At 41.5% G+C, this 20,473-nt stretch overlaps 1 protein-coding gene across 5 annotated transcripts in view; it reads right to left on the bottom strand.

The window, feature by feature from the left end:
• Positions 1-4,703: 4,703 nt before the first annotated feature.
• CNTLN (centlein) overlaps positions 4,704-20,473 on the bottom strand; it is a 263,011-nt gene continuing 247,241 nt past the window's right edge. For 4 of the 5 annotated variants that reach the window (XM_030566561.1, XM_030566560.1, XM_030566563.1 and 1 more), the window contains 3 exons: positions 18,029-18,223; positions 16,413-16,490; positions 4,704-5,541 (listed from right to left, as the gene is read on the bottom strand). In XM_030566561.1, the coding sequence (XP_030422421.1) occupies positions 5,440-5,541; positions 16,413-16,490; positions 18,029-18,223 (375 nt within the window). In that variant the 3' untranslated portion in view covers positions 4,704-5,439. Of the gene's footprint in view, positions 5,542-15,383; positions 16,276-16,412; positions 16,491-18,028; positions 18,224-20,473 lie in introns of those variants that run through there. The other variant, XM_030566562.1, reaches the window with a different exon arrangement.

Below are 20,473 nucleotides of genomic sequence, written 5' to 3'. Positions count from 1 at the left end.
AATAATGCATAAAATACACAGCATTTGCATGAAATCTCTCCATTGAAATGTCTTAAAATCAGATGTTTCAAAGTGGTCAGGGAAGAAACTATAGCCCCACCCGTTTTATCTGTCTTGACATCAATAAAGATTCACTATCCTGGCCCAGTCTATTTGATGGCATTTATAGGAATGGTGTGGAAACGTTACACAACTGCACACACAGTGTTGACTGTGGACCTGAACTGCTTTCAGATACAATTATTTTCTTGTCCCTCTTGTGAGTCAGATACCATGACGGGTGCAGTATCGAGGGATAGAGGGAGTCTCCAGACTCTTCTCCTTGCTACAGCCCAACACCCAAAGATGATGCAGCATCTCATTGACACATAATATTGAGACCTATAATGAGAGCTGCCCTCCTATTTTGATCTGCTTTAACAACTGGTGCTTTCATATAAATCATAGAAACGTAGGACTGGGAGGGACCTCGATAGGTCATCTAGTCCAGTCCCCTGCACTGAGGCAGGACTAAGTATTTGTTACAATGGTAACAGTGGGAAAACCCTTTTAAATATTACAGGAGAGAGACAACCATGGATAAATGTGGCTGTTCTTGAGTGCAAAGGTAACAAAATGGAATTGTACCTGATGCATGTTTACAGCTACAGTGTATGGGATTGTGAGGTGTGATGCTAAATATGTAACCTGGATAGTTAATTATGACCCTTAATTCTTATTCTAAAAGGTCTGCAAAGTTTCTTATTTTTTACTCTAATCCTTTCAGCTCGCACTGCATTTTCACTCTCCTTCCTGTACCTCCCCCAGACATCAACCCCTTCTCTTCTGTCACAATCTCTGACCCTCTTGCCCAGTCCTTCCATTCTAGTGTCCCATTGCCAACAATCCAACAGAAATCACCCTCCTTCCCCAACCTTTTCCCCTGCCACATCTATAACAGCCACCCTGGAAAGTGCAAAAATCCCTCCTCTCAAAACCAAAATTCCTCAGGAAAAAAAATTCTCTCCAAAACAAACATTCCCAATGGAAAAGCAGGCCGAGCAAAATCCCTTCTACTGTTTCCACACTCCTGAATTTATAGATCTGCCTTCCTGGCTTGGTACAAGCACTGAGAGACTTTCCTAGTCCTTCCTCCCCACTCCCCATGTAGTCATTAAGCACACCACTTGCAGTGAGGGCACCGCTGACCCAACCAGAGCTAGGGAAGAGGCTGTGGGACCAGAGGTCAATGAGATGTATTCAAAGCTAAGGGAGAGGAAGCATAGGGGCTGACTGACACTTTCAACTGTTGCACCTGCCCTGTCCTCTCTAAGTGTGTATTGTGCACTGGAGGCTAACTGTTTTGGTACATGGTATGGTGCTCCAGTATCACAGAATCTTAATCAGTAGTCCCTATAGATGCCCTATGCTGTTAACTTTTGGACTCCTGTGCCCCATCCTGATGCCGTTAAGGTTGGAAGCTGGTTTGTAAGATGGACAGACCCAGGACCCAAAGGAAAATAATAAATCAAATAGAGAGGCATAACTTCACCTTTCTCTCGGAGTAAAATAAGTGATCTGAAGTCCTTCAAATATAAATGGTTCCTTCTCAAAACCCTCTGATAGATTTTCACGAAGGTGCTGTCAAGGTTCTCTTTTCATTTGCGTGGCTCTGTTCTGGAAATCCTTAGATACTAGGGTTATACAGTATCCTTAGATACTAGGCCTGCTTTACCAACCTGGACTCGAATGCAGCTAACCATTGCCTGTTTGCCTTCTGAATTCCAAGCTCTCTGCTCTGCCAGTCCTGCAGGTTTACTGGTGACATGTGAGTTGATACTTAAAGGGAAAACAATACCAAAAAGAAAACAGGATGGAAAATTCTAAAACAAAAGAAGAAGAGGCTAAAGGGAAGGAGTGGAGCACACACTGGGCCATGTTCTGCAGGCCATACTTGGGCAACTCTTCCAATTGAAGTCTATGGGAATTTTGAGCGAGCAGAGATTTTAGCATTTGGACTATTCATTTTAATACTATTTACAAGAGCAATTGGGAGAGAGAATTCCACCCCAGGGTCCTGTAACAGTGATTTCAGGAGAGAGACATAATTTAGCTTGTAAATAATTTCAATGTGTCTAGAGTCCAGAATGCCCAGGCATGATAGCTGCCAATGAAAAGCAGTTTCCAGAAGATATTGTGCCTTTAGCACAGTTATTTCCTATTCTCAGTATCATAAACAACAGTGGTATCTCAAGGCCCACTTGTGCTCTAGGGGTTGCATATAGGTCTCCCACTCCATTGCTTTCACAGCACCATACTCATTAAACCTGAGACAGAACTCTCTGTTGATACAGGGATCTATGAGAGTGGGGAGCGAGTGAGCATGTGGCAGCCTGGGGTATGAGCAGGCAGGATGGAGCTGTGAGGAGGGATAGGTGTATTTTCCTCCAACTAGCAAACACTGAAGATCAGGAAGGAACATTAATAGAGCCAGGAGCTGTATTGACTTTCCTCATAAGCCTTCACCATCATGGCCAAGCTGCCTTAAAGAAGACCTTGAATCTCTGCGTGGATTGGCTGTGGCACGCGAGGGATCTTCAGAGGTGATGAAAGGTTTCACATACGGAAGAGGTGGTGTGGGGATGAGACTAAGCATCAGAGTTCCCTTGCATCAATGAAGTTATTTCCATATAAGGGCAAGACCTAGCCCATACATATCACTACACTGTTACTGTGGGCAAAGACAGACATTTTCCTGGCAGCCACTGTCTCTGACGAGAGAGAGAGGGGCACGGTTCCTCTGAGGTACACGTGATTTGACTATTATATGCTGCCCAAGGTTTAAAAGCCAGAGTTGGTGCTGGGCCACTGAATGGGCAGGCAGCCTCACGGAATCCATGGAACTGTAGTAGGGATATTGACTTGCATCTTAAGCTGAATGCATCATGGTTCTGGAGGCTGAGGCTTTTTAGGTCATTGCACCAGGACCCTGTGGCTCTAGCAGAGCATGCTGTTGCCAGTGCGGCTCAGAGGGACACTGAAGACCTTTTCAACAACTCCTTCCCAAGGCTTCACATGGCCATTGCTGGGAGCGCTAATGCTGAATTACTCTGGGGGCACATGAATAGAGAAATTTTAGCTCTAAGACTCGGAACGTTGCTGACTAAACATCTCTCCTTGGTCACAAGTTTTCCACTCCTCCCTTTTCCAAAGGAGAAATGCAGGGTGTGTGTGTCATCTCTGTCTTGTTCTTTGTTGGGAGGTATTAGTCTCTGGAATTAGTCTGCTCATCCTCACTCTCTGGCTGAATCTCAGTGACTACCAGTGTGTTCCACATGGTTTCAGCCATCTCTTTGGTAAACCATCTCTCTGCTTTTTTGGCTGAAAGTTACCATGAGCTGAAAACAGGTTTGCTTCTTTGGGGAGGACCTTGGATCTCACAGGAGGAGGAGGACTTGGACAGCTGAATGGCTTTTTTCCTGTGAGTTCTGACTTTTTGCCTTTTTTTTTTTTTACTTTTTTTTTTGGGAGGGAATGGTTGCCCCCTTTTGAAGACTGGTCTCTTTTCTTAGCTGTTCTACTTTTCAGGCCTTATCCCATGGGTGTACTGTGTGTCCATATGTATTTTGCTCAAGTCCCTGTGCTTGTTCTCATATGTAATTGGAGAGGAAGTGAAAGGTACATTCCTGAGAGAGCATGAATACTGCTCTTGGGAAGAAGGAGCATCAGAAACAATCTCAGATTCCTTGATAAGTCACATTTCAGAACCTGGAAGAGTGCTCTGGAATTTTTCTCTTTTGAGGTGGATTGGATCAGGGTGAAGAATTCTTGATCAGCAAGAAGAGTCCATTCTGTTAAGTCTCAAGTGGTGAAGAGAACTGACACTCTCTCACAGAGGTGTCTCCTGAGGATTCTCTTCAGACGTGGGGCACCAATAAGCTCTCCAGAATCTGAGACCTTTTCTTAAGCAGAGTGAGGGGCTGCAGTCTGGAAGCAGCTGTGCCACAGCTGGGACTGCAATGGATAAAGCAGGAAAGCTGAACTGCCACTGTTTACACTGCCAATAATTGGAAAATCAGGTGCGTGGGCAAAAGAGCTGTAGCCAAACCCCAGAACACCATGCAAAAATCTGAACTGCCTCTGGTATTTACAGAAAGTTCAAATGTCTTGTATTGAGGAGACTCAGGGTTCAGTAATGTTGGCACACCCATGAATTTATCATTTTTGTGGGTATAGGGCAGTGTCCTAGTTTTGAAAACTAGCTCACGAAGTCCATGAATCTGTCTTCAGAAGTCACCCAACCAAGTAGTAGCTATCCATGCACTGACCTTTAGATATTTAATATAAACCATTTTGGTAATGAATGTAATCCTTGTAAAAAGTACCCAGAAGTCAGACAATAGCACTGCAAATTCTCTGCAGTGTCTAAACAAGGTGCCTCAACTAGTCCTCCTCTAGAGACAAGAGGGCAGTACAGTCTCCATGTCCATTCAATCCTTGAGTCTGACAGCAAGCGTGTTAATTAGAGACCTGTGGTTTGGGGGTTTTGCAATATGAACATCTGTCCCCAAAGAACTAGGCTAAAACCAACTCAGTGAACATAGCTCATCTACAGAGCTGCTCTCCTGGCTTGCCATGCAACACGTGGGATACAGCAGCAGGAAGAGAGGGGTGTGTGTGTGTGTGTGTTTACAGTATATAAGCATAATTCTGCACACACAACATTTCAGAGGTTTCCCATTAAAAAAACACTGGAAATCATTTTTATTTTGGTGAAATATTTCTTAAATATGGTTAAATACATTGGACTCTCAACACACTCCTAGTTAGAAAACAAAAATACAGCTTGCCTAATGGTCTCTGAGGCTACTGAATACTTTTCCATTTTATTATTTCATGTTCTTGATATAAAACAAACCCACTCAAGAAATGCATGCCATTTTGTGCAGAGACATAATAAAGGCTGGGATTTGCAAAGGACTCAGAGGGAGCAAGACGTCCAATTCAATGGATTTGGACACAAAACTCCATCTCAGCTAAAGTGTTTTGAACAATACACCTCTCTCCCTCCCCCGAGTGTCTGGGGCATTTTATGCATACACAGTGTGCTCACTGATTTGTACAGTTCCTATGGCTTACTGTTCACATCAGTGACATCTCATCTCCTCAAGGCTTGCACTGGCTTTCTTTACTAATGTACTTGAAGGAAAATCATTTTTAAGTTTGCATTGATTTATGGCAATTTTAGTGTTCAACAATCAAATCTACATGTTTCCTCTTTAAATGAGAATGTAATTAATTCCACTTGTTCAACAATTAATTAGTTCACAGAATCTTCTTCCTTCTATATTGAACTTGACTAGTGACAGTTTTCTATATGAAGGGGAAAGATGTCAGGAGCACAAAACATTTCCCAGTCATTCTGTGTAAAACCCTTTCCAAACATAGTTTGCAGCAGTATCATATGGTTTGCTTCATAAGAGAACTATACTCTTCTATCAGTTTCTTCTTCTCATTTAGTTTTTCCAGTACTGCATCCATTAAATATGAAGCGAAAGGAAACTGAAAAAAAAAATAAGAAAAATGATTACTGAACTCTATATTTCCTTCATACGCTAAATATCCTTAAACCATTACATTTCACTTATTTCTGACAACTAGCACCCACTTGCACACATCTGATCTTTCAAAACTGATCAGCCTGGTTAGTGTGTGTAACTTTATTCTTTATCATAAAAATGATAAAAGAGCAGAGTAAAATGAAAAAAGATAAACGCCTTATTGAACAATTCATGGTTTACTGACCATGTTAATGATGTAATCTACCATACTAGCAGCTCTGTCATTTATCTTCAATCAGCTGATCAATATGAGGTTACAGTCATCTCTAGGGCACATATAAATAGAAGTAGTACTGTATGTTCACTACGCTCAAGAAAGTGAGACAGAACTATCAATACAGTTCCCTTTGCTGCTGCTAAATGTCTCAAGAGTTGTATAGTGAAACTTTTGTGAATAAATGCAGAAAAAAGATCTCCATTGATCAGGATGTTGCAGAGAAGTCTGTTACTCTAAACATAATGGGAATTTTACAAAAAGCTGAGTTTACATATTTTACAGAAAGATTCACTCTTGTATCTACATTCAAATCCAGCTTTTTAAAGGAAAACAACTGGTGTATTGTCCTCTATTATGTCTTTAAGACATAACATATACTGGATTTTGTTGCATATAGTTTGGACGTTTTCAGTGTATATCATACTGTACAAATGATGTAGATTCAGCCCTGGATAGATTCTGCTGCCAGCGTAATCCAAGCAGGGGGGTGGAAAGTCCATCAGGAGGTGGCACCAGGTAACACGAACTCCACTAAGTTACCCATTGCCCCCAAAAGTGAGCAGTACTGGTTGGGTGGCAGGCTCAGACATTGAACAGGCTCAGTACACCTTCTGGAAAGCCTCTGCTAGCAGAGGCTGCTCCAGGAACAACTTAAAGCTGCCCCTCCTGGAAGAAGCCTTGGGTTAAAGCAGTGGTGTCCTTTCACAGGGAGGTGAATCCTAATGGAAGTGCCGCATTTGCAGCCAGTACCAAAAGAGGGAAAGATAATTTGCCCCCAACTATGCTATCAGGGTGAATCAAACCAAATAATCACATGAATGGATATACATGTTGTCATGGTACAATTCCCCACTCTGAACCTTAGCGTCCAAAAGATGGGGTACCAGCATGAATTCCTCTAAGCTCAATTACCAGCTTAGAACCTGTAGCGCTGCCACCAACCAGGAATTCCAGTGCCTGATACACTCTGGTCCCCACAAAACCTTGCCCGGGGACCCCCAAGACCTAGACCCTCTGGATGTTAACACAAGGAAAGTAAACCCTTTCCCTCACCGTTGCCTCTCCCAGGCTTCCCCTTCCTGGGTTACCCTGGAAGATCACTGTGATTCAAACTCCTTGAATCTAAAACAGAGAGGAAAATGCACCTTCCCCCCCTCCTTCTCTCTTCCCCTCCCAGATTTTCCCTGAGAGAGACAGTAATTCTAACACAGAGAGAAATTAGCCTCTCTCTCTCCCCCTTCCCTCCTTTCTCCCCACCAATTCCCTGGTGGATCCAGACCCCGTCCCCTGGGGTCTCACCAGAATAAAAAAACAATCAGGTTCTTAAACAAGAAACTTTTAATTAAAGAGAGAAAAACAGTAAAAATTATCTTTGTAAATTTAAGATGAATTAGGTACAGGGTTTTTCAGCTATAGATACTGGGAATACCCTCCCAGTCTAAGTATACAAGTACAAATTAGAATCTTTTCAGCAAAATACCAATTTGAACTCCTTCCAGCCAAATACACATTTGAACTCCTTCCAACCAAATACACATTTGCAGATAAAGAAAACAAACATAAGCCTAACTCGCTTTATCTATCTAGTACTCACTATTCTGAATCTTTAAGAGCCTATATCGGAGAGATTGGAGAGAAACCTGGTTGCACATCTGGTCCCTCTGAGCCCCCAGAGTGAACAACAACCAAAACTAACAGCACAACACAAAAACTTCCCTCCCTCAATATTTGAAAGTATCCTGTCTCCTGATTGGTCCTCTGGTCAGGTGCCAGCCAGGCTTACTGAACTTGTTAACCCTTTACAGTCAAAGAGATATAAAGTACTTCTGTGCTATTAACTTTTCTTATCTATTTATGACACATGTAAAAGGAGTTTACGTTCTAGTTGTTGAGTAGAGAAATCAGTTCTCCCTTGTGTTTAGGACTCAAGATAACCATCCAAGGCCATGGCTACACTGGCACTTTACAGCGCTGCAACTTTCAAACTCAGGGGTGTGAAAAAACACACCCCTGAGCGCTGCAAGATACAGCGCTGTAAAGCCTCAGTATAATCAGTGCAGCGGCGCTGGGAGCGCGGCTCCCGGCGCTGCAAGCTACACCCGTAAGGGATGTGGTTTACGTGCCGCGCTGGGAGAGCTCTCCCCCAGCGCTGGCACTCTGACTACACTCACACTTCAAAGCGCTGCCGTGGCAGCGCTTTGAAATTTCGAGTGTAGCCATACCTCCAGTGTTTTTAGAATTCCACACTCCATGTCTATTGCTTGACACTACATTACCTCTGTTCTGAATTTCCTTTTTCATTTCTATATCCTCCTCTCTTCCCATCATGTCTGCTAGTCTTTAAAGACTAATCTGGGTTGATATTATTTATGCCAGATATAGTTACTGCACATTTCCTACAGAAAAGGCACAAACTACAAAAGAGGCTAAGAGCTAGCATGGAAGGACATTGAACAAGCTGGACAATGGTAGGGCTACTTTTATTTAGATTTTTTAGAATTAAAATGTTACAAGAAATTATCTGTATAAAACGCTAGAGGGTAAAATCTTGACCTTGCCCATGGGGGCTGTGCATGAAGGGTGGAGTGGTGCAGGCCAAGTACTATGTCCTGCTCAACAGTCACTGCATGTACATGGCAAGCTGCCATGGTGAGCTGTGTATTCCTCCTCTTGAGTAAGAACAGTATGTGCACAGGGCTAGCGCTAGGCCATGACCTCAGTTCCTAGGTCTGTGATGTGGGATTGCTGAGCTAGTCAAACACACCTACTAGCACTCTCTTGAGAGCTTCAGGAACTACTACACTGTTGCGTGAGGATCAAACTATTGATCACAGCATGTACTGGTATTACAACAGCATAATCTCAGCTCAAGCTCTTTGATGACTGCACTGTAATCTGCGGGCCTGTGTCCCCAGCCCAGGAAGGTCTCACTGTTATGCCCAGAGTACTTCAGGCCCTTCTTCCAGGGCACCATTTTATTTTTTAAACATAAAACTTACGCAAAACATCTAAACAAAGCAGTTCCTCCACCAGGGGCTACAGCTCCCTTAGGCTTTCCCACTCGGCCCTCCCAAAGCTGAACAGAAGACAACCCTTCCCTTCAATCCCCCTGCTTCAGGAACCCATCACTGTCCTGCAACTCCATCCCAACTGAGCTCTCTCTCAGCCCATTATAGGGATCACTTGACCCCTTCCCAGTAGGGTCCGATAATCAAACAGGGCTGGCTGGCCCCAGACGCCAGGCACTTGAAGAGGCAGGCCATCCTGTTACAGTTACATTCTATTGTGCTGGAAAATTACTGACCATAACTTGGTGCCCACTCAGTAACTGCCATTCAATGTTTACATATACTTCAAAGTCTTGCATAAGTTCTTCTTTCCCTAGCTTGACCACATTCATTTTTTATTCATTTTATATTTTTTTCCTAATGAACTGCTTTAAATGAATGTATTATCTCACTGCTTTTTCAGGTTCATATCATTCTATAATGTACTCGCTGTTCACTATTTTTGCAGCTGTATGTCATAACAAAATGATCTTTAAAGAAGTCTTTAACTAAATTATTCACTTAAATCAAGAGCAGCAGAAGGTTGAATATTGTGGCATTCTCTCACATTTGTCAGTTTGGGAGAAGTATTTGTGTTTTTATCTGATTCTCTTTATAGACATACACCCTGCACTGGATCACTGCAGTCTTCATCTTCAGTAGAAGCCTGTCAGATTTACTTTTATAGATGACTTTGTATTCCTGTTCAGGATTTCAGAACAGTTGACAAAAATCCAATCTAAAGAATCCATCCCAGATTTTAAATCTGCCCAAAGCCTGGGGCAGGGCTGTGTGAATTTAGTTAGCCCATGTCCATACCTAAGCTGCGCAGACATGTTCAGTACAGCTGTCAGTTATGTATTTTAGTACTGAATGTCGTTTCATTCAAGTGGCTCCCAATAATCTGAGCCACAACCAGTTTTCTGAAAGGTAAGTGGCAATAATAATACTAGACACCATCAACTACAATTTATAATAGCATTGAAGGGAAGTAAAATTTAATAGATTTATATAAATTCAGACAATCAGAGAGCAACAGCAACCTAGCTTTACATGTTTTAAGAGTTACCATATTGCCTAAGTTTTCAACTTTTCACTGTTGTAATAGGAAAATGTATAAAGATGAAGTGGGAACATTTTGTGCAGATGTTAACAAGCTAGCTAGTCATCTTGGGGCCACAGTCCACTGGGAGGAAGCGTAGTCTAATAGTTAAAGCACAAGCCTAAGAGTCAGGAGTGCTAGGTTCTCTTCTCAGCCTTGACAGAGTCACTACAACCTTGGGCAAGGTAATACCTGTCTTTCAGATTCCCCATCTGTAATAATGGGGAAAATAATATTTATCTGCCTCATGGGGTGTTAGGAAGCTTTAGCAATGTGTGTTTTGAAAGTTCTTTAAGATCCTTAGATGGAAAAAGGTATAAATGCAAAGTGGTAGTGGTGTTATTCTAATGAGGAATGACATCCCAGTTCATGGTGTGTCAATTACCAAAAGCATCCACCCCACAGACTGTATTATTCTGCTTGACAGTGATTTACAAATTAATACAAAAATTAAGTTGTTTAATTCTTTGCTAATATTTTTGGACTGCACACAACAGTGATTACAAATACATTTAATCTGCCCATTGCGGCAAGTATTGCAATAAAACCTTTTTTTTTTAAATGTAAATAGATTTTTTTTTCACTTCAGAGCAGCTTCATCTTGAAGTAGGTAAATTGTAAATTCAATGGAATTGAAACTTGAGCAGAGCAGGCTGAAATTGCATCTGAAGCTGCTAATTTCAGCAGAGGCAAAACTGGAGCGTTTCTTCATTTCAACTTAAATGAATTAGTTGTAAAAACTCAGTAGGGTAGTAATCTGAAAATTCATCACTCTATTATTGTTCCTTGGCTATACTGATTTGTGAAGACTCATGTGACTAACAAATTCCCATCTGTGCATTTGTTGTCCACTATTGGCACACGTTGGAATGTTTGCTAATGAATCCAACTGTTCCCTTTATTCAGCCCATTTCATACAATGCAATGCATGATTATTACTGCTCATCCCATAAAATCATGCATTTATAGTATTCCAAACTACCAACCTAGAGAACAGAGTTCCTGTCGTATTACTGCAAGGACAACGCAAACATTGATGATAGGCTTGAGTCTATGAGTTTTGATGGCCCAGCACGGATGTTAAAAGCTATATAACACAAAGTACTGGTTCTAGATGCAGACCATAATGTCTGTTAGGGAGACTTAGCTTTTTTAAGGACAGAATTCTTGAAGCTGTAGTTTCTGGGTTACAAAAGGAAGGTGGATGGTGACAGTAGTAGCATGGGATGGAGGGGTTTCATAGGACTGAGCATGTGACTATGCTTGCAGCAAGGCCTGCTGTGGAAGAGAGAGGAAATAAAAGACAGGCTCTGTTGCTAGGAAGACAGCCTGGGAAGGCAGGGAGTTGATCCCAGTGAGAAATCTGAAGGGGGACAGCTATGGCTGTTAGGCTACATTCCCAGATGAGGACTGAGTGGATCTGTGGTCAGAAGCCAGTGAGAGAGTCAAGCTCTGCTGGGAGGATTGTGGAGAACCCTTGCAGCTGAAGGGTGGAAGGACAGTTGCAAGACCTGATACAAATGGGAAGGATTATCCATAGACCCTAGTGAAAGAACTGTAGAAAGCTGGGGACAGGGTATGGATGGGGAGTTTTCCTGTTTCTTACAACCACTGGAATACAATTTGTATAATAATAAAGAAGTTCCAAGGAGGGTACATTTTATTATGGAGTTCTTGTTGCACTGGGCATGATTACCCCAGAGAGATACAAGGAGGAAGGGGAACTGAGGAACAACAGTGTACCTGACAAAGGACCAGTTAAGCCAACCTTGTAACAGGCTCCAAGGCTTGAAAGATTTTGGCAGACTACTTGTACCTTGTTATAAATCCCTCTTGGAGGTTTGAAGGTAGGGTTGCCAGGTGTCTGGTTTTTGACCTGAATGCGCAGTTGAAAAGGGACCTGAATGCGCAGTTGAAAAGTTGGTGGCTCCAGTCGGCATGGATGACCAGGCCATTAAAAGTGTGGTTGGCAGTGCAGTGGGGCTAAGGCAGGTTCCCTGCCTGCTGTGGCTCCGCGCGGCTCCCGGAAGCAGCAGCATGTCTCCCCTCCAGCTTCTATGCATAGCGGCATCCAGGGGGCTACGCATGCTACCCCAACCGCCAGCTCTGAAGCTCCCATTGGCCAGGAACCACAGCCAATGGGAGTTGTGGGAGTGGCACCTGCAGACAGGTCAGGGTGCAGAGCCGCTTGACTGAGGTTCCGCTTAGGAGCCGGAGGGCAGACATGCCGCTGCTTCCTGGAGCTGCTTGAGGTAAGCGCTGCCCAGAGCCTGCACCTCTGACCCCCTCCTGTGTCCCAACCCTCTCATTCCCAGCCCCAATCCAGAGCCAGCACACACCCGCATGTCCCAACTCCCTGATCCGCCTCCTGCCCTCTGAACTCTTCGGTCCCAGCCCAGAGCATCCTCCTGCACCCCAAGCCCCTCATCCCCAGCCCTACCACAGAGTCTGCACCCCCAGCCAGAGCCCTCACCGCTCCCCGGCACCCCAGCCTCCTGCCCCAACCCAGAGCCCCCTCCTGCACCCTGAACTCCTCATTTCTGGCCCCACCCTTGAGCCCGCACTCTCAGCCGGAGCCCTCACTTCCTCCCACACCCCAACCCTCTGAGCCAGCCAAAGAGCGAGTGAGGGTGGGGAAGGTGAGTGATGGGGGGGGGGGAATGGAGTGAGCAGGGGTGGAGCCCCAGAGAAGGAGGGGACAGGGGCGTGGCCTTAGAGGAGGGGCAGGGAAGGGGACAGGGCAAGGTTGTTCAATTTTGTGCAAGTAGAAAGTTGGCAACCCTATCTGAAGGACCGATTTGGAATGAGGCCAATGTGCTTCGTATAGAAAATTATTAATTGATTGTTCAGAGGTAATATTACTAGTGTCCATCAGGATGAATGAGGTCTTTCTGTGGTACAGGAAAACTTTTAGCTAACTGAAATGAAGGCCAGATATTAATCTGGATAAATGAGGTTTTCAAAAACTGTTTTTTTATATGGATATGAGAGACCAATCTAGTACACTGTGCCTGGCTCAAATAGCTAGCATAGGCACTAGGAACATGAGTAGAGAAGTGGGGAAAGAATCTTCCTTCCATGCCCCACTGGAGCTGTAGACAGGTCTAATGGCTACAATGGCCTGCACTGGTCGTTATGTGCCCTACTTCCCATTAGAGGAGGAATGGAGGTTGTGTGCCCTGGTGGATTCCCCAGCTCTGCCTTGCTCATGCTCCATTAGCTATGGATAGCCTCTCAGAAGTCTCCAGGCAGGGGTATGTACTTCCTATGACGCCTCTTCATATACAGCACCCGCTTGTGTCACAGGAACCCATTAACTTTCACCCAATTCTATTTTACATACAAGGGGTGGGGCTTTTAGGATGTTTGTTTTAAATTTTTCAGTGATGAGGTTCCAGGCACTGGGAGCTGATGCATGAATACAAAGATCATCAAAAAGACCTCATTAGCCAGTCAAAATGTAGCTTTACATAATGTGTGTTTATAAATATCACAGCAGAATTCTCAACTCAGTTATTTCCTTAGATAATACAATTTTTATCTGAATATTATGAAAAGGAAATTTCTCTATTTAGATTGTCTGGGCTGTTCTTCGCATGTGTTCGTACAATAGCTAGTACAGTGAGGCCTCGATTCTGACTGAGGCCTCTGGGCACTGCTATTATGTACTTATTAATCATAGCAACAGTAATACTTTTCTAAAGCCAGCATAAATACAAACCTTTTCAGGTCATAACCATACAGAAAATAGGAGTGTAGATGAAGTGTAAAACAGAGGTGTGCTATAGTCGTTTATGATTACACTCTAGGGGAATCTATAAAATGACATTAAAAGCAACTAGTGCTTCTCCCAGTCTCCCCCAAAATTTCTAATGCAGCAGTAAAACAGCATATGTCAGTAATAAAAATAAAATGTCTATGACATTTTAAATGTTATCGTACTGTCACAGTGGAATAAAATTAGCTTGAAAAATGATCTAGAGGGATATGATGCAGTTCATTATGTATAACAGCAACAGCAGCAGTTTCCCAGTGTTCATAAAGGTTTCTCCATTAAATTTACCTCCAGTCAATAATTAGGAGTCCACAAATAAACCTAGGCAATTAAATCAATACTGCTGGGCAATTATGTTCCAGAGTCCTGGCTCAATGGCACAAAAAGACACTATATCAAACTGCAGTGATCTGATGCAATTTTCTGCAGGACATTTTCTCACAATAAGTGCAGAAAGTAAGCCTGAGATGCCATATCACAGATGTGTATGTGTACATAGAATATAAATGTATCTCACTGTGCAAAGTCTACATTTTATTCAGATTAGAGTCCTGACAAAAAGTTCCCATTTTTTCCACTGTTATATTCAGCATTTCAGATCAGAATTTTTAGAAACATGTATTAAAGGTAAAAACAGTATCCACCAATGCACAAGACCTGACTTGAAAATTGTAAAGGGCATATCCTTCTCCATGGGCTACTCCCAGGTAGGGAGTCTCAGCAAAGTCCAGGATTTCCATTCATAGTTTTCTTCATGTCCATCTGTAAGAGGCATGATTTAATCCCTTACACAGAAGAGGAAGCAGATCTTAACACCCAAACCAGCCAATTTCCTGGTATCCTCCAGGCTCTTGCCAAAACTTTTTCTATGGCAGTTGGGCTGCCCTGTGTCTACCATGCCCCTACAATCCCTGCCAGGAAAATGGAGCAGGGATGCCTCACAGCACAGAGATGGAAAGCAAGTAAGTTAATGATGATCGAATCACCATTAACTCACTCACTAAATTCTCACGAGTTAGAGACGAGGAAAGTGATCCTGCTGAAATCAAGCAGCCCCTCCTCCTCCCCTAGCTTAAGTTCCCAGTCCGCTTGGAGCCTAAACAGAAAGAGGTACTTGGTCACAAAAACACCACTCTCCTCATCCTCGATGCCCTACCCTCTGCCTGTGGTGGTGGAGAGGATGATATGGCCCTACACCTTTTATTTAGTTTACTTTTATGATCTGCCAGGCGCAAAGGAAAAAATCACATCTGAATTAAGAAGGAAAATATAGTCCCCAGTATGAACCAAGCACATCATTTATTCCTATGACTTACTAAAGTTTATGTTTAAAATTTCTCAAATCTGAAGGAAATGTAGGGACTACATTTGTTTTTCTGTTTTGTTTCAGTTTTGCATATAGCACTAAAAATATTTAAATGAAGCTGTACTGCTTGTGGCCAGGCCAATGCAATTCAATGGATATTTCAATTTCATTGGCAGCAGCAATTAAGCAGCCTTAGTGGTAGCATCTTCTGATAATGAATGAAGAAAAACAATCATCATTTTAATAGCCGATTATGGGATTTAATCTTGACACTGACATTTTTTATTTTCTTTATTATTTGCTGTTTAGAAATGACTAGCCTCTGAAATGGCTTTCAAAATATTTTTAATTATCTGCTTTCTTATTAGAAATGAAGTATACAGTTTATGCACTCACACTACTGCATATACATTTACATTTATAAACCAAATATTTGATTTCAGATATTAGATGCATGTAATCACTATTCAGAAGGTAATTAAATATAATAAAAAAGTTTCAAGATCCAGTGGATGTTGTCAGTGATTTCCAAACAACAACTGACTACAACTAGAAAAGCAGGGCTCTCACCTGCCAATAAACTGCCCTTGATCACTTACAAGAGGAGAGCATCCCAGCAGACTATGTCTGTATTAAAAAAAAAGACTTGAAAGAGAAGAAAAAGTATCACACAGGTCACAGCGGCGGTCTCAGAGGACCCCTCAGGGATTTCAACTAGTCTCAGCCTTGTCATCCTCTATGCAGTCTTCCACTTTGCACAGAAAATGTCGATAGGAAAATGTTTGAGGGGCCTCTGGTGGAAATTTTTTCATTCTTTCTGCATTGACAGGATGCCAAATCAATATTTACTTCCCACTAACAAGCTGCTCGAGGTCTCAGTAGAAAATATTGTAGAGAATGCGGGAAGACACGGTAATAAACAGCTGTCTTGCTGTGAGGAAAACATGAATTGACTGGAAACAGGTCCATAGTAAAAGGTCACTGAAACCCATGAACTCCTCAGGTGTCCATATCAACTACTGACTTTAAAGGCACATAATAAAAAATCCCTTTTTCCTAAGAGGTATGAAAGAATGGATCCTTTTCACTCTACCAAGCATACAGACTGACTCAATAATTTAATTAATACGTTTGTGAAGATCTGTGCTGGTTTTCCCCAGATTCTTTTCATCCATTAAGGTAGCTAGTACAAATATGGTGTTAACTTCTTCTCTGTCTCATGTAATGCCTCCCAGTTAAAGAGAAGTAGAAAAGAACCATCAGAAAATAAGAACGTTGCACTGCATGAATGACTAATATTAAAGATATATAATTAGTTAGATTAGGAAGTTTTAATTCATTAAGTGGATAAATAAAACATAGTACCTGTCCTTCAAGAAGTTTCTGTATGTAACACAGCCATTCCTTATCCTTTTCAACTTCCATTTTAGCTCTTTCTGTTTCCTAAAAGTAGAATAAATATGAATTATATAGCATTTTGCTACTATTATACTCGCAGAAGATACTGGATAGTTACAGACAACCATAACTGCATTTTTGCAGACCAACTGAGTAACTGTATGTGTAAATGGGGACAATACTTTGAAAACTGGCTGTCTAAATTGGATCCGCAAAATCTTTGAGGGTTTCCATTGCATTTACATATCCAGTTGCACGTACAAATATAGATTAACTGCATGCCCAGTTCTTCTTTGAAATACATTTGTGTGTGAATGAATATACGTGCAAATTTTGTAAGAGCAATTGAGGAAGTCACTTGGGAAGTTTGAGATCTACACATAGATTAATAAAATAAAATATGCATGTGATGTATACATACAGTGCAAGTATATCAGCTGTACATTTACATTTCCTTTGTGTCTGGATTAGACACAAACACTTAGAAGACACATTATATCAAAAATATAGGACCCTATTCTGATCTCAGTTACACTGAAGTAAATAAGGAGTAACTCCACTTAAATCAATAAACCTACCCAGGTGTAGAACTGGTGTTAAGTGAGCTAGAAATCAGACCTATAATGTATTTGTGTGTATGCAGTTTCTCTCTCTCACACACACACACACAGTGCATTTCCTTTAAAAGTGTGGAACACACCCTTTGTGGCTTCTACAATGTGGAGTGCTAACAGAACTAGTCAAACTAGTCACAATGTGAAAGTATCATCACTACTAGTCAACATTTTCCAAGTAACAGCACATACACACTTTTTATATTGGTATGTACACACAGTAAGTCTACATCTTTTTTACTCACTAGCTAGCTTTATTTCAGCTTGACCAACTAAGAAAACATAATATTTATCACAGAGTGTTTTGATGATGTCAAATCAAATATTCTGCCATATAACTGTAGAATAGGCTCAAGAAAGAAAAACAAGAGGCTCCCTATTATAAAACACCCATTTAATAGAATCACTTTAATAGTTACCAAAATTAGAGAAAACATGCACAAGTAAACTGATTCTGGTATGACATACATTCCAGATTGCTTCATTAGTACTGAAGTCCACCTTCAAAATGAATGTTGTGTGTGACATTATCAAATTTCCTCATGAAAAAAGGAAATTACTAAGGATTTTGAAATTATTAAAATCTCCACATCCCCATGTTCAAATCAGTAAATTTATTTTTAATGTATGCATTTAAAACGGTCTCCACTATAACTCTGCCCCTTCTATTTGTTCCTTTATTCACCTGTTACATTTTGTCTAAATCTTAGTTTGCGAGCTCTCTGAGGAAGGCACTGCATTTGTGTTCTCTCTTTGTACAGTATCGAATACAGTGAGGCCTTGATCCACAATTGGGAGTTCTTGGGTGCTACTGCTGTATTAGTTATAATAATAAATAAAAAAAAATGTTGGGCCACATCCTCAGTTGATGAAAACTGTAGTAGCGCCACTGATTTACATGGAACTGCACCAATTAACACCAGCTAAGGATATGACCTTTATCCTAAAATAGTCCTTAACATAGCTTACCTCATCATCTTCTGTATCTAGCATCTCCGCTAGGTCAGTCTTTGAAATATTAAGGATAGATGCTGCCAACGACTGGGCTCGGTGAACAGACTCTTTGGAAAGATACCTGTTACATTCTCTCTCTTGTATTTTTTTAGCATGTCTGATTCGCATTCTCAGCTCCTGTACATTACGTTGTAACTCTTTGGTTAAGGCCTGGAATATGAGAGAGAGATAAATACACTACTGTAGTTTTGTGAAAGTGCAAATGCGATGGAAGATAAGCTTTAGGTTGTAAGCTCCTGGGGACAGGAATTCCTTGTCATTTTTGGTCACTGTTCAAATAGTAAAGTCTGAAACAAAAATGAAGAAGTAGATGCAATATGGAAAATAAACGAAATTTAGCCTAATCTGGTAATTCCGCTTCATATTTTTGTTGGCTGTATCTAAAATTAATTACTTGATACCACTTCCCTTAACACAAAGCATATTCACAGAGCCAGCAAAGAGACTTGATACAGATACCACTGATTTAATTCCCAACCCTTTTCAGATTCAATGGGACAAAATCATCTTTAGAGTAACTTCACTGATCTCAGTGGAGTTACGCCAGGACTGAATTTGCCCCACTGTGTTCAAGCAATGGTACCAGTTAAACTGATCTGCAGATTGTCACATCAAGTAGCAGAAAGTTGTCTTTTTCTCCAGAAGTGGGCACTATGCTTCCCACCATGTGACCACAATGACATCACTCAAAATGTGTTTATTAATTCCTTCCTTCCTTTGTTCATTTCTCCAATCCCCAGTCACCAGAAGCAGTGATTATCAGTCTGCTAATTAGTGGACACATACTTAAAGTACATGTAAGTGAGGAGTAGAAACCGCCCTCTCTCCAATCTGGTGGCTGTACCTGATGTCCATCCTGCACATTTTTATACTCAAGGTTTAAACTGGGATTTGTGATTTATACACAGCTGGCTGCTCATCTGGACCTAGCCAAGCCATTAGAGTCTATGCTAAGCTGGTTTGAGCAGGTAGTCACTTTTTTAATTATATCTACTTTAAAGCTATTAGCTCAGAATGTACATAAGCAGCCTGACCCTGTTCCCACTGAAGTGGAAGGAGGATCAGATCCCAAAGGAAGGCTATACAAGAGACTAGTTTCCAAATCCAAGCCTTAAAGCATAGGGCATCAGTGAGGATTCAGCTCTAGCCTCCCTTTTCTGCTTTTGAGAACATTTAGAACTAGTTTTAAGCTAGAGAGTAGGATGCCTGATCTTGATAGCATTAAATAATTCAAACCAAACCACGCATGGTTTTACTGTGCTTATCCTGAAATTCAATTCATATCTACCAGAAAGATGTTGACAAATTCAAGGGAATTCAGAGAAGAGCAGGCCATGGCTAAGAGATAACTAAGTGGGATATGATTTCAAAAATGTGAAGATAGTTCAATACAAGAGGCAAAAAGAAGAGGCACTATTTAGGGTGGTCTAAAGGGGGTTACTAGTTAGGAATCTTGAAATAAAATTGAGAAAAGGAAAATTTGGGGTGATTATCAGGGAAAGCTTCCTGACAGCTAGATATACAATATTAATTTCTGAAATACTCTCCCCAAGAACGTGGACATGGTGTCAGCTCCATCACTTAGAATATATAAAACAAGACAAAACACAAGAAAATGTACAGTAGGAAAAACCCTACAGTGACCAGGAGATGGCCTCAATGACCTAATAGATCTTTTCCATCTCTAAATGTCTCTGATTCAATGGCATAGCATCCCAGAGCACTACCGCTATGTCACCAGGCTGACAACACAAGTGATTTTTTTCAAGTGTGACTTTGTCAGATGCAGAGAAAGATGAGTGGTATTTAAAAATTGCCAACTGGGGAGAGTTGAGAGAACAACGGTAGCTCACTGTCAGAAGATCCACCTAGTGTACCCAAGTGGCACCATGAGCCAACCATTAGGACTGCAATTGTCAACAAATAATATCCTGGATGTGTTTAAGATTGGAGAATAAGGGTTTTCTTTTGATCATCATATCCAGGATTATTTTTAATAAACTAAACTTTCTCCAGCTGCTGAAAAATTCCTGAAAATTCTTTCCATATTCAGCGCTAACAGGCACTGAATACCTTAGTCTCATACAAAATTGACTGCAGTATTATGAAGCCTGTTTATTGGCATTTTGGGTAAAGTACTCTTCAGCCTTCAGTGTAATCAAAACATTGTTAATGTATTTGAAACAAATCTTAACAAGATTTCTCTGATCCCAAGATCTATTCATTATCTTCCTGTTACTTTCACAATTTAGTATTTTGCTATAACTAGTTAAACTATCCTTATTATAAACTTGCATTCCCCCAACACAGATTCTGAAGGTACATCTAAACTTACGGTGGGATGTAGAGTTCAGGCACTGCACACCCAGTTAGCACAGGTATAAACAGCAGTGGACAGTG

Source organism: Gopherus evgoodei, chromosome 6, assembly GCF_007399415.2.
Source record: "Gopherus evgoodei ecotype Sinaloan lineage chromosome 6, rGopEvg1_v1.p, whole genome shotgun sequence".
Taxonomy (NCBI): Eukaryota; Metazoa; Chordata; order Testudines; family Testudinidae; genus Gopherus; species Gopherus evgoodei.
This window is presented reverse-complemented; position numbering and strand designations above follow the sequence as displayed.